Here is a 13,051-nt window from a genome sequence, read left to right as displayed (position 1 = left end):
CTGGATGAAATGGGAAATGATTTCATTAGTTCTTCAAGTCAAAAGGGCCTTTAATTCATGCATATAATATTCCTAAGCTATAAAACTCCATGCACTGCTAAGTAACTAGGTATGGAGAAAGAAATCTTTACCACTTTCATCCCCATCTAACTTTTACCTACCCTGTCCCTAGGAAAATTCTCCCATATTGCTTCCACTGTAGTATTGCATGTCTGTATTTTGTGAACCCCTCTTGGGAATAGATTACAACCTTAATCTACACATACTCCTCCAAATCCCTTTCTCACCCCCTCCCATAAAGCTTTTGCTTATTCAACACCCTGTCTGGTTCCCCACATAGGTAAACGCTGCCCAGAGAACAAAATAGGCTGTGACCAAAAACTGCCTTTTCATGGGTGAAACCCAGGAGCTTTTTGATGTTCTTCCCATCCCCCACCCACTACTACTCTCGTATAAACTTGACTGCTCTTAACAGCTCTCTTCCTATCCCATATATCTGTAGTACATCGTACAGTGCCTTCCTGTCTACCCTGCCACAAGCTTTTTCCAAATCCATAAATACCCCAAAAAACATTCTTATCTTTTCCTTAAGCTTTCTCATCCCCTACCTGTCCCAAACCCATACTGTTCCTCACCAATTACTCCCCCAGTTCCTCTCCTAATCCTCTCAATCAAATCCTTCCCCTAAGCTTTCCCAACTACACTCAACAAACTGATCCCCCTGAAACTACTACACTCACACTTGTCCCCTTTTTCCTTGTAAAGTGGGACTATACAGGCACTACTCCAGTACTCTGGCACTCTACCCTCTTTTAGACAAACATTAAAAAACCTCACCAGCCAGTCCACCATCACTATAGCTCCCCTTTATTACACTCCACATGACATCCATTTAACACAAGTGCCTAACCTGCTCTTATTTTGATAACTGCTATCACCTCATCTTTCCTTATTTCTCCTCCATTTTCCTCATTCACTGTCATTTTCTTAGCACTTCCCACTGCAACTACCTTTCCTTCCTTATTCTCCTCCACATTTAGTACCTCCCTAAAATACTCTTCCCCACTTCCTCTTACTGCTGTGTCTTCCATTATCGTCTCTCCATCCACTCATTTTACCTTTTCTTCTCTACTGGATTTGCCTCCCCCTTCCTCTTTTAATTTCCTTTCAAAACATCTTTTTCATTACTTTCAAAATTTTCTGGCATACTCTTACCCCATTTCACATCTGCTCTCCTTTTTGCCTCCTTTACCTTATGCTTTACTTCTCTATTCTTTGTACCTCTCATGCAATTCTCTCATCCTATTTTGCAACCAATCTGTGAATGTTCATTTTTTCTCTTCTACAATCTTCTTTGCTTTATCATCCCACCACTCACTACCCTTCTTTCTATTTCCTCCCATCCTCCTTGTTCTACGTACCATCTTTGGACACCTTGCGACTCCCTCCTTGAAACATCCCCATTCCTCTTCCACTCCCTCCCACTCTTCTCTCAGCTTCTTGAAAATAAACAAAATACATACATACATACATATACCAAGGCTTTTTCCCCCTTACAAGGGAGGTAGCCAAAAAGAAAAAGGCATAAAACCATTTCCACCCATTCCATCCCTAAATACAATAAAATAAATTAATAAAATATATTTTTCATTCAATTGCATGGTGTAGTTGAACAATTCTAGTGAATGCAATTGCCCAATCCAAATAAAGTTTTTCCTTACCTGTGCTTGTCTGTTGGGCTCAAGCCGCAAAAGGCATCCAATCTGCTGGCTGCGTGTATGAATGATGCCTGCACATACAAAATTATCAGGATTGGGGTCAATGTCTTCCAGAAGCTGCATACCAAATCCTAATATTTTGGTTTTGATGGCAGCTGGCTCCATGGGACTTGTGGCTTTGAAAATTCTTTGTGCTTCCTGCATTGCGCTGTTTGGTGAAAAAAACGTTAGTTGTTAGTATATACATACATATACCAAAGGCTTTTTCCCCCTTTATAAGGGAGGTAGCCACAAAAAGGCATAAAATCCACTCCCACCCATTCCATCCCCTACATACTTCACTCCCTCTCCACCCTCTTCCCTCCCTCTTATCTTGGCACCTCCTGGAGGATGGGTCATCCCTGCATCTTGCCCATTGCCCTGGGTCAGAAGCAGTCACAGGACACAGCATATCCATTGTTAGTATTTGCTTATACAACCTATCTACCTATATATCAAAGGCTTGCTTAAACATGGCAAAGGATACATGGACTGGCTGTGTTTAAGTACCTTGTTCACATGGATATTCATTTTCATATCAAAAGGCTTCTTATCCCCTTATAAGGGGGATACCTGCCGAGGTATCCATCCCACACACCAAACCCATTTGTTCTTTCCTCTTTATCTGGGCTCCTTGTGGATGAAGGAGAAACCTAGGCCCTCTGCCTGGGTTAGAACACAACAGGAGTTATAAAATAAACAAGATAAAATACAAAAACACATAGGAAACAATGCCTCTCCTTTTTCCTCCCCCCTTTCCTTTACCATCCCTAACCTTTCCTCCATTCCCCTTACCTATTCCTCCTACTATCCCTCAAGACCTCTCACTGTCTCTCTCTCTCTCTCTTTTTCTTTCTCATTCTCACTCCTTCGGTTCTCTCTCTCTCTTCCCCCCTTTCTCTTTCTTTACCCTCTCCCACCCTCCTCCTCCTCTCCATCTCTTCCCCCATCCCCATTTTTATTTCGTACAATGTCCAGATCCTAATTACTTCAGCAGAATAATGAAGCACAAGACATGATTTTGAGGCGGGTGAAAACAAAATAATGAATAAAAAGTATAATACAGTGAGTCCTCCTTATACGGTAATTCTTTATCCAGTAAATTCACAGTTATGGTACTTGGTAATTACTACCCTTGATTCTATTTACGGTAAGAAAAATTCACAGATACAGTATCTGCTCGTGTTTTGAATAGGAAAGAGCAGGGAGAAGGTACATCTACCATATGCTATTACTGTATTATATGATATAATTTCAATTTGCGGTAAGGTTTTCAGGAATGCATATGTACTGTATAATGAGGTCTTACTGTACCCTTGTTTTCAAAACAAATCAAAAGGGTCAAAACCTTACCCGCTAAGATTCTTCCATCTTGCAAAGAACGATTCTCCGTTCATATCTGTTGGTTCAAAGAACTTGTTGGTGGAGAGTGGAAGGTGAAGAGCCAGTCGTTGTGGGGCATTAGCGTAGGTGAAATTTACAGTTAACTCAGGGAGACCTGGAGAGAGTAAAAAAAAAAAAAAAAAAAAAAAAAAAAAAAAAATTAGAACATCATTCTTGCCTAAAAACAATATTACATGACAAAGTCCACAAATTTTCACCATGCTCTCAATATGCAACATGATATGGTTTAATGTCACAAACTTCCTCTTATCAGAAGGCTATGACAGTGCCCCTCACAGAGGACTTTGTAGTGTGGAATTCAATGAACCATGCCCTTGGTTCAATATCGCCAGTGGCAGGATTCAAACCGACATCCCCTCGACTTTTGCCACAAGTAACAACGCCCTAACCCACTCAGCCAGCGAGAATTTGACTCGTATTGAGGGAAGATAACTAAACAAAGGGATTGTACATGTTCAAGGTGAAAACCATTCTTTTCTTAAACTCTAATCACAAAAGAATGTCACATGATCCAATTCTTAGGGATGTCAGTGAAGTTCCTAAAATATGCAGTCAATACCCCATACAGGATATTGAAAAGCTGGAATCACAGAATCAATAAAGGAGAAATTTAAGGAGGGCTGTAGAAATAAGAGACTGAAGCTAAAATTGATCAGCATTCTTTTCCCGAGTACAGGTTAGTCTTCAATCAGGAATTCTAAATGACTCTGGACCATACGATGTCACTAGGTTTTTAAAATAGCTGATGCATAAAACTTGTACAATCAAAACCCCACACATGGTTAAAAAATACAACTCTAGTTGGGTCTTAGGCCAAAAAGTCGCAAGACATTTTTCAAGTCACTAAATAAAAACAAGCAATCCAATAGACCAGCTCTCTCCTGCAGACATATTACCACAAACATTGAACAGGCATTTCACCATAGAAAATGGTTGTCAAGAGCTCATCTTTACCTTCGAAGTCTTCTAAGCATTCGCTATTGACTAGCTGTTGCACCTGAGCACCGGCATCAATGGTGGGTTCTACTGGCTTAACTTGGAGGTTGACCTTGCCCTGCTGCCCAGCCTCCAAAGACACACTTGGGTTGAAACCCTACGAAGAAATAAAAGATGTCGTATATTCATCAACTTGGCATACAAAAGCACCATATTTAATTTGGGTCAAAACACCACTCCCGAAGACTGCTCCGAGGGGTGAGGGGGGTATTGTCCACATGATTGAGTGTGGATGGTGGGAGACCAATTTAAAACAAATGAAAACTATGGAAACCAAAGCATCAATGACATACTGGGAAGAGGGAAATTCTTCACAAGAACATATGATGTAGAAATTGTACACTCTTGGGGGTGGGAGTATTTTTCATATGATCCTCTAATTTCTAGGATAATTTCAGAAAACATACTTTGCTGGAGTATTAAAAAATTACCTGTAAGGGCATCGACGTTTTGTTACCATAGAAAACTCCTATCCTACCGAGATTTTGTCTGAACTCCGACTTTATGCCAATTTGGATTATCTCGTTTTCATAGAGAACTCCATTGTTTTTACATACAAATCTGTAAAGATTTAAGATGTCAGTTAAACATTGAGGAATTCACAAAGAAAAGAAAAAAAGACATAATACAAAAAAATAAAGACAAAATTTGTACACTTTATACGCCAAAAGCTCCTTACTTCTTTATGTTATCAGTTGCAGCAAAAGAACCCGATGCTGGTGCAGGGGATCCGTTCTGCTGAGATCCTCCAGTGTACAAATCGCCCAAAACATCCACCAGAACACCTGTGTGTACAGACAAAACACCTTTAGAACATTAATTACAGTATCACAGGAGGGAGGGTTGCTGTGTAAACAAAGTGGAAGGGCCCTGCTGTGGATGTACTGTATCTTGCTGCATTGTTTCCGACTTGGGTACTGGGCAAGATACAGGGATGACCCTTCATCCAAGAGGAGCTAAGATGAGAGGGGAACAAAGAGTGGTGGATGGGAATGGAATGTGTGAGAGTGGATGTATGCCTTAAGTGGCTACCTCCCTTATATGGGGAAAAAGCCCTTGGTATATAGACATACATACATACATATACTAAGGCTTTTTCCCCATTACAAGGGAGGTAGCCAAAAAGAAAAAGGCACAAAATCATTCCCACCCATTCCATCCCTAAATACACTCCACTCCCCTCCACCCTCCCTCTTATCTTAGCACCTCCTGGATGACGAGTCATCCCTTCACCCTGTCCACTGCCCTGGGTCAGAGGCAGTGTCGCAAGTATATAGACAGAGAATAGTAAAAATATCTCCTGGAATGGACACAACACTTACAAAATGCTACAATTAATCAGTCAAACCACAGTTCCTGGTCTCCCTTACAGAGGACCTATGCCTACATTCAACTGAAGACAAAGTCACCATAAGATGATCCCATTCAACCCCTTATTCTCCCATCTTAGCTCCTCTCCCTCACTCTGCCTGGGTTGAAGACAACATAGTGAGGCACAGCTCTTCTCCAGCAGGACCAGACGACCAAACTTAGTTTAAAGTACTGTAGTGACTTTACAAAACTTGTACAGGTAATACCTCACATGGATGGAGACAGGAAGGGTAAGCTCTTCCTTTGTAATCTTGTGTGTGTATTTACCTAGTTGTATATTACAGAAAGGGGAGCTATGGTTATGGTGTTTTGCCTTTGTATCTCGCATGAGTGCTTGTACGCACTCCAATCCTCAAGCACCCAGCCATGCAACAAGGCTCAAAATAGTCAAAATGTAACATTTCCTGTTTTTAGCAGGTGATGCAAATGGAATCTTGCAGGTCTTGCATTTTCTTATTCATGAATTCAAGTCCTGCACTTCTCTCCGATTCTCAGCAGTGACTGTTACCTGCTCCAACAGTTCAAGCACATAAGGCAAAGGTGACAGCTTCAGACACAGTTTCATGTCTCTTGGCATGTGCGGGAAAGCAGATGGCTTCAGCCACATCTATGCACCTCATGGTGTATCTTCAACACTCTTTACCACTATCACCAACACACAATGACGAATCTCTTCTTGTCTCTGTTGTGGAATGATTGGCGAACGGTTTGTTCCCTTTCACCAATTCTAATGTTCCCTTAGGATCACAAATCTTGTGCAGGTCAACACCTAGGCTTACAAATGGCCATGCCATCTTTCTCAGTATATTTTGGGTCTATATATAACCTCCTGTGGTCAGGTCACTCTATACCACAACTTTCATACACCTGGTTAGTTGGCCAGTTCCTCTACCCAAGTTTGTTTGTGACCAACTCTCGTAGAATAGAGCCAAGTTCAAACTCATGCTGTGTCCCTATCACTCCACTTCAATCATGTACAACAGCACCAACATACATATGCTACAAGTAGTTCTGGTGTGAATGAGCCCAAAATCCTTTTAAGGGGTGACTGGAGTGTTTTGACTCGGCCAAAACCCTTTTAAGGGGTGACTGCAGTGTCTCGACTCAGCCAAAACCCTTTTAAGGGGTGACTGCAGTATTTTGACTCAGCCAAAACCCTTTTAAGGGGTGATTGTATACTATGCGAGCATGTTGGCCAGATTTCCAGATTTCTGTGCCTCCTCCTCTAACGTTAATTCTAGATTGGCTTAAGCTTCTAACAGCTTCATACAATTCTAAGCTCGAACTTGTAAAGCAGTTCAAAAAAGTAACCATGCAAAGTGGGTAATTGAGTCTTCATGTCTTAATACTTTTGCTGTGAAGTGGCTGGCCCTACTGAGGAGGTGCTGTGTCTTACTGCATTGCTTCTGACCAGTGTATTGGGCAGGGGACAAGGATAACTCTACACCCACAAGTTGCAAAGATAAAAGGGTAATGGGTGTGGCCTTGGCTGGCTACCTCCCTTATAAGGGGGAACAAGCCTATTGATATGCTGACAAAACACTTCCGCTCGTAACTTTTACTCTAGCTGCTGACATATTTCATTCAGTCATCCAGAACACCCTCTCCAGTAAAAATGTTGAATCAACTTCAATTAACCTTTTCTCTATATTTCACAACTTTTGTAATTACTTTTAGCTTGAGCTTTGTAATTTTATTAAGGTTAGGGCAACTAGTGCCTTCTCAGTATTCACTATCCATGGCTTCAACTTCAAGTTTCATAAAAAGTATGCAGTGATATTACGAGCTTTTGTATCTGCAATTTAATTGATGATAATATTGTTTAACATCACAAACTTCCCCCTATTGGATGGCTAGGGTGGTGCCCCTCACAGAGGGCTTTGTAGCACGGAATTTAATGAACCATGCCCTTGATTCAATTTCACTGGTGGCAGGATTCAAACCACCATCCCTGATACAAGTAACTATGCCCTAATCTGCTCAGCCAGTGAGCTTTCATGCATAATTAAGAGTACATAACGACACTTGATATTCACAGGCCTAAATACAACAAATGCATACCTGTATTGCTTTGATTGCTATTCTGAGTCGCAGGTGGTGTTGACAAACCCAGAAGGTCAGCTGAGGAAGCACTATTAACCTGTCACCAATAAAAACTTGTATTAAAAATGATCATAAAATAAAAACTTCTGATTAAAATTTAACTTTTATTTCATGTGAGTCTTGTGCAAATTCCTAATAACAGGATATGGTGGCATTGTACCTACAACTGAAAAAGGAATTATATTTACCGTTGCATTTTGTCCTTTTTCCTGAGCAGTTGCCAAGTGGTTGTCTCGCGCCTGAATTTTGGCCTCGCGCTGGGCCTCCTGCGCCGACATCCGACCACTCTTCTTTTTCAGCACTGCTAGGATCGACGACTCCTTCTCCGTAAAAGGTGGCATCTCCTCCAATACTGTTGCCTGTAAACCACAAGAATACAATTTTACCTTTTCTATTTTTTTTTTCTTACGTGTCTACGAAAACACACAAACATGCAGTTGTTAGGCACATAGAATTAAATAACAGGGCAGTCAACAACTTACAAGGACATCTGAGGTTGTGATTATTGACAGGTGAAGGTATTCCGATGCACGCTGCTGAAGCTCCGCATCAGATGATCTAATATTAGAATCTGATCGAAGAATATCCTGAATCTGTGATCTGATTTCGGGAAACAGGTTGATGAATTTGATGTACGTGGTGAGGAGGAGGGCACGAGTCCCTGGGGAGCACAGGTGGTACTGTGAACAGAAAATGAGCAATCAATTATATTGCTATAAGCAATGCATATTTAACAATCAATCCATCAATCAATCTATTGCCCCCAGGAGACATACAGCTCCCAGGTACCTGGCAACAACTACTGTATTAACCACTTCAACATGATGATGCCTACATAGGCGTTATGAGGCACGAATGGGTACACAAGGATGCCAGCATCAGCGTCTCGATTATACATTTTTTGTAGTTGTACACAAGTTACCCTGGATTCTGTGAACCGATTTGATCACATTTTCTGTATTTATTTTTACTCAGAATAAAAGAGAACAAGTAATACTGCAGTGCCTTTATATTTCATAATGCAAGTAGTGTGTTGCATCATACATTTGGTAGCCGATGGTGCATATGAGAATTTGACTTGTACCAAAGTGGTTAACTCATAAGCCACAGGAAGAAATGTGTTGTTGCCTGGGCAGGACAACTAGGGCAGGAGAGTGTAGGGTGTGTTGGGTGTGTTCGGTGTCTTCTATGTGACGGCTGCATACAGCGCACTTTATTTTGGGAGAGATTTTTCTATAGATCTAATGTCTGGAAAGGTTTGCAGTGGTGGGGAATGTGGTGCCCATTCTCGAAGTACTTGTTTTGTGATCCGAGAGTGAATATTTTTATATGCATATATTGTGTGGTGCAGGTGGTTAGTTGTCAATGAGTAGCATACTGCCAAGCCCCCCCCCCCCCGCCTTTATTGGTGGGTTCCATTCTATTTAATCTATGCCATTGTTCTAGTTTGGCTGTTTAGGTGTTCTTTGTAGCTATTTTGTCATTGTTGTGGAGAGTTGTTTACATTCTATGGCAAACCACCACTCCCCTCATCTGCTTCAGAAATATACAGACCCCACACAAAAACGTTCCTTCATGCTGCATCATTTCCTGATCCATACTTAAACTGTACAACCACACAATAACATCTTATTAACCTCATTAATACAAGTCAAATACATGTGTGCACATTAGGCTGCCTGATGTATGATGATGCATCACAATACATGCATTATAAAATATAAAGTTGCAGCTATATTACTCGTTCTTTCACCCAGAATGTTTATAACCACAGAAAAGGCGATCAAACCTGTTCACAGAATCCCAGGGTCACTCAGTCACAACTACAAAATATAATTAGGATGCTAATACCAGCATCCTAGTATACACACTCACGCCTCGTGACACATACATAGGTGTCATTATATTCTAGTAGTTAAGATACGAGAGTAATATCTTGTTACATCCTAAGATATCTTATCAAGACATTATCAAGAGTATGTTTTTTACTATATTATTATCTTTTATATTATCAAGATTATCTTAACCCCTTCCATACGGTGCCACACACGTAGGCGTCATGGGGAGCGAGTGTATTCGCGAGGCTGCCATATCGGCGTCTTGATTATATTTATTGTAGTCGCCCCTCCATATTGACATTCTTTCTAATTCTTTTGTAATCGCATTTTCTATGGTTATCAAAATTCACGGTGAAGAGAGAACGATCGATATAAGCGGTGACTATATTTTATGATGCGAGTATTATTACGACACGTCGTACGGCTGGCATTGGCTGCTGCCACCGAGATCTAAGTCCATGACGCCTACGTGTGCGGCACCGTATGGAAGGGGTTAAGATATCTTGTATCAATATCTTATTAGGCTTGCCATCCAGGCACCTTGTAGCCCATCTCCCAAATTTCTCATTTTTACCACAGAAAACAAATCTCTACATACCTTTGAGTGTAGAAGTTGGAACTGAACTCCAGGCGCAGACCTGGTATCTCCTGCAATGAGGTTTCCGAATTCTCCGAGTATGTAACCTCCTACTTTAACCATGTTCTCGTGGCATGCTGGAGCTTGTAAGGCCTGAAATTGACAAACATTTTAGGTGACCAGCTTGTTTCATCCATATATACATATACCAAGGGCTTTTTTCCCCTTACAATGGGAGGTAGCCAAAAAGCAAAAAAAAAAGGCATAAAATCCACTCCCACCCATTCCATCCCCACATACTCCTCTCCCATTCACCCCCCCTCCTTCCTCTTATCTTGGCTCCTCCTGGATGACAGGTCATCCATGCATCTTGCCCACTGCCCTGGGTCCACTCAACTCGATTCATGTCCTACACAATTTTAGGATCTCATATATCAGGGGGACCAAGAACAGGTGGTGGGCCTGCAAGAGCGATATTATGAGAGAATCATCTCCCCATAACCTGTTTTCCAAACACAACTTCCTTACCACCACTGGACAGGCACTCTCAAGGAACCAAGCCCAACACCTGTAGTTCATTCATCTTTTCACTTAAGGAAAACAGACAATTGGCTATGATTACAATACAGATAATGTAATAGTCCAATGTTTCCTTCCAGAGAGATTTATGATAGTGCCCATTACCAGCCACTGTAGGGCTGCAGGTTTTCTCTAAAGAAGACTCAAGGCTAATTATCTTTATTATCAACACAAGGAAATGGAGAGAGTGAGTGGTTTGAAGTAAAGGTGGGACTTCGTCAAGGATGCGTTATGTCGCCCTGGCTGTTCAACTTATACATGGATGGGGTGGTGCGAGAGGTGAATGCTAGGGTAGTGAGTCAGGGATTGGAGATGGTTAAAGAAAATGGAGAAAAGTGGGAGGTGAGCCAGCTGTTGTTTGCGGACGACACTGCGCTTGTGGCAGGGTCAGAGGAGGGATTGAGGAAGCTGGTGGCAGAGTTTGGGAGAGTATGTGATAGAAGAAAGCTAAAGATAAATGTGGGTAAAAGTAAGGTGATGAGATGTACAAGGGGTGAAAGTGGCAGTAGACTGGAAGTGAACATTAAGGGAGAGCGACTGGAGGAAGTGGATAGTTTTAGATACTTGGGTGCAAGTGTAGCAGGAAAAGGTGGAGTGAAGGTGGAGGTAGAATGTAGATTGAGAGAAGCGAGTAAATGCCTTGGTGGTTTAAAGAGTGTAATGAGGAATAGACATTTGGGAATGGATGCGAAGAGGAGACTGTATGAAGGAGTGATTGTGCCAACAGCACTGTATGGGGCAGAAACGTGGAACATAAGAGAAGAAGAGAGAAGGAGTTTGAATGTGTTTGAGATGAGGTGTCTGAGAAGTATGGTGGGGGTTACTAGGCTAGATAGAGTGAGAAATGAGGAGGTGAGGAGGAGAACAGGGGTGAAAAAGGATTTGGGAGATAGGGTTGATGAAAGAATATTAGGATGGTTTGGACACATGGAAAGAATGAGTGAAGAAAGACTAGTAAAAGAGGTATGGAAGGCAGATGTGGAGGGAGTGAACATGAGGGGACGTCCTAGGATGAGGTGGATGGATGGGGTGAAGGGGGCTTTAGGGAAGAGGGGAATGTCTGTTGAGGAAGGAAGGGAGAGGACGGAAGACAGAGGTGAGTGGAGAATGGTTGTATATGGATGATGTTGTGACTGCATGAGGAGGAATGGGCGGGGAAGTGGGGGGTGGGGTAGTATGTGTGAGTAAATTTATACGCAGCCCGAAGGGATTTCTCCCCGTCCTCTCCTTATATGCAAAGGGGGACGGAGAGGGGGGGTCGCCGATTAAATGAAGCGGCCTCGCTGTGGATGTACTGTGTCTTGCGACACTGCTTCTGACCCAGGGCGGTGGGCAGGGTGCAGGGATGACCCGTCATCCAGGAGGTGCTCAGATGAGAGGAAGGGTGGGAGGGGTGTGGAGTGTATTTAGGGATGAAATGGGTGGGAGTGTTTTTGTGCCTTTCCCTTTTTGGCTACCTCCCTTGGAAGGGGGAAAAAGCCTTGGTATATGTATGGTATATGTATGTATCAACACAAGGGCAGGGACAGCCCTTCATCTACAAGGACCCAAGATAAAAGGGACAGAACAGAACAGGTTTGTATGCCTTATTAAGACAGAACAGTATGTATGCCTTATTAAGACAGAACAGGTATGTATGCCTTATTAAGACAGAACAGGTATGTATGCCTTATTAAGACAGAACAGGTATGTATGCCTTATTAAGACAGAACAGGTATGTATGCCTTACATAGCTGTGAGGTGGTTTGAGTACAATGTGGATACAGTGAACTTGAAATGAAGACCAAGAAGGAGGTGGATGGAGGAGGTAAAGAGGGCCTTGGCTGCACCAGGAAACCATGCAAAAGACAGGAGTGAATTGTGGAAGATTGAGACTGGATAAACAGATGACATAACCCAAAAGGAGATTCTCATCCACTCGATACAAATATTTTAAGCACATGAGGAGGGGATATGGGTGTCACCATGTCAAGATGTGGGAATGGGTAGGAAGCTCCTATTGTGGAAGTACTGTATCTCACTGCATTGCTTTAAACCTAAGCAGTGGGGTAGGGCAAAATGGATGACCCTCTTGTACGAGGCGCCAAGATGGGAGGGGCGTTAAATGGGATTTAATGTATATTTAGTGGGTGTGTACTCTGACTCTGCCAACTCCCTTACAGGTGGGAAAGGTCCTTTGGTATGTATGTATGTTTACAGTCAGACCTCCCCGAACAAGAGTGTTGGGTTCCTCTACAGTCATGCAGGACAAAATTTGTGTTGGGCAAATAACAAGTCTTATGGGAAAATATAGGTTAGGTTCTCAGACCCTCTCCAGACACTGGCACACAACACGACCTGGCAGGCTATTCAAATTGTGCTATTGTGAATCATGGTCGAGTTGGGCAAATGCTAGGATGTTTTACCTATTCGTGTAAATGTGAAAT

At 42.2% G+C, this 13,051-nt stretch overlaps 1 protein-coding gene across 3 annotated transcripts in view; it reads right to left on the bottom strand.

The window, feature by feature from the left end:
- Positions 1 to 13,051, bottom strand: part of AP-2alpha (adaptor protein complex 2, subunit alpha) — a 40,321-nt gene that overhangs the window by 9,640 nt on the left and 17,630 nt on the right. For 2 of the 3 annotated variants that reach the window (XM_076177535.1, XM_076177536.1), the window contains exons 11-20: positions 10,068 to 10,199; positions 8,114 to 8,311; positions 7,820 to 7,990; positions 7,590 to 7,668; positions 4,837 to 4,942; positions 4,589 to 4,718; positions 4,116 to 4,254; positions 3,111 to 3,255; positions 1,722 to 1,926; positions 1,422 to 1,499 (exon numbers count right to left, since the gene is read on the bottom strand). In XM_076177535.1, coding sequence (XP_076033650.1) covers positions 1,422 to 1,499; positions 1,722 to 1,926; positions 3,111 to 3,255; positions 4,116 to 4,254; positions 4,589 to 4,718; positions 4,837 to 4,942; positions 7,590 to 7,668; positions 7,820 to 7,990; positions 8,114 to 8,311; positions 10,068 to 10,199 — 1,383 coding nt within the window. The remainder of the gene's footprint in view (positions 1 to 1,421; positions 1,500 to 1,721; positions 1,927 to 3,110; positions 3,256 to 4,115; positions 4,255 to 4,588; positions 4,719 to 4,836; positions 4,943 to 7,589; positions 7,669 to 7,819; positions 7,991 to 8,113; positions 8,312 to 10,067; positions 10,200 to 13,051) is intronic. The other variant, XM_076177537.1, reaches the window with a different exon arrangement.

This window comes from Oratosquilla oratoria, chromosome 40 (genome assembly GCF_046742065.1).
Source record: "Oratosquilla oratoria isolate Oo_2021 chromosome 40, ASM4674206v1, whole genome shotgun sequence".
Taxonomy (NCBI): domain Eukaryota; kingdom Metazoa; phylum Arthropoda; class Malacostraca; order Stomatopoda; family Squillidae; genus Oratosquilla; species Oratosquilla oratoria.
Note: the sequence above shows the minus strand (reverse complement) of the source record. Positions and strands in the feature narration are given on the sequence as shown.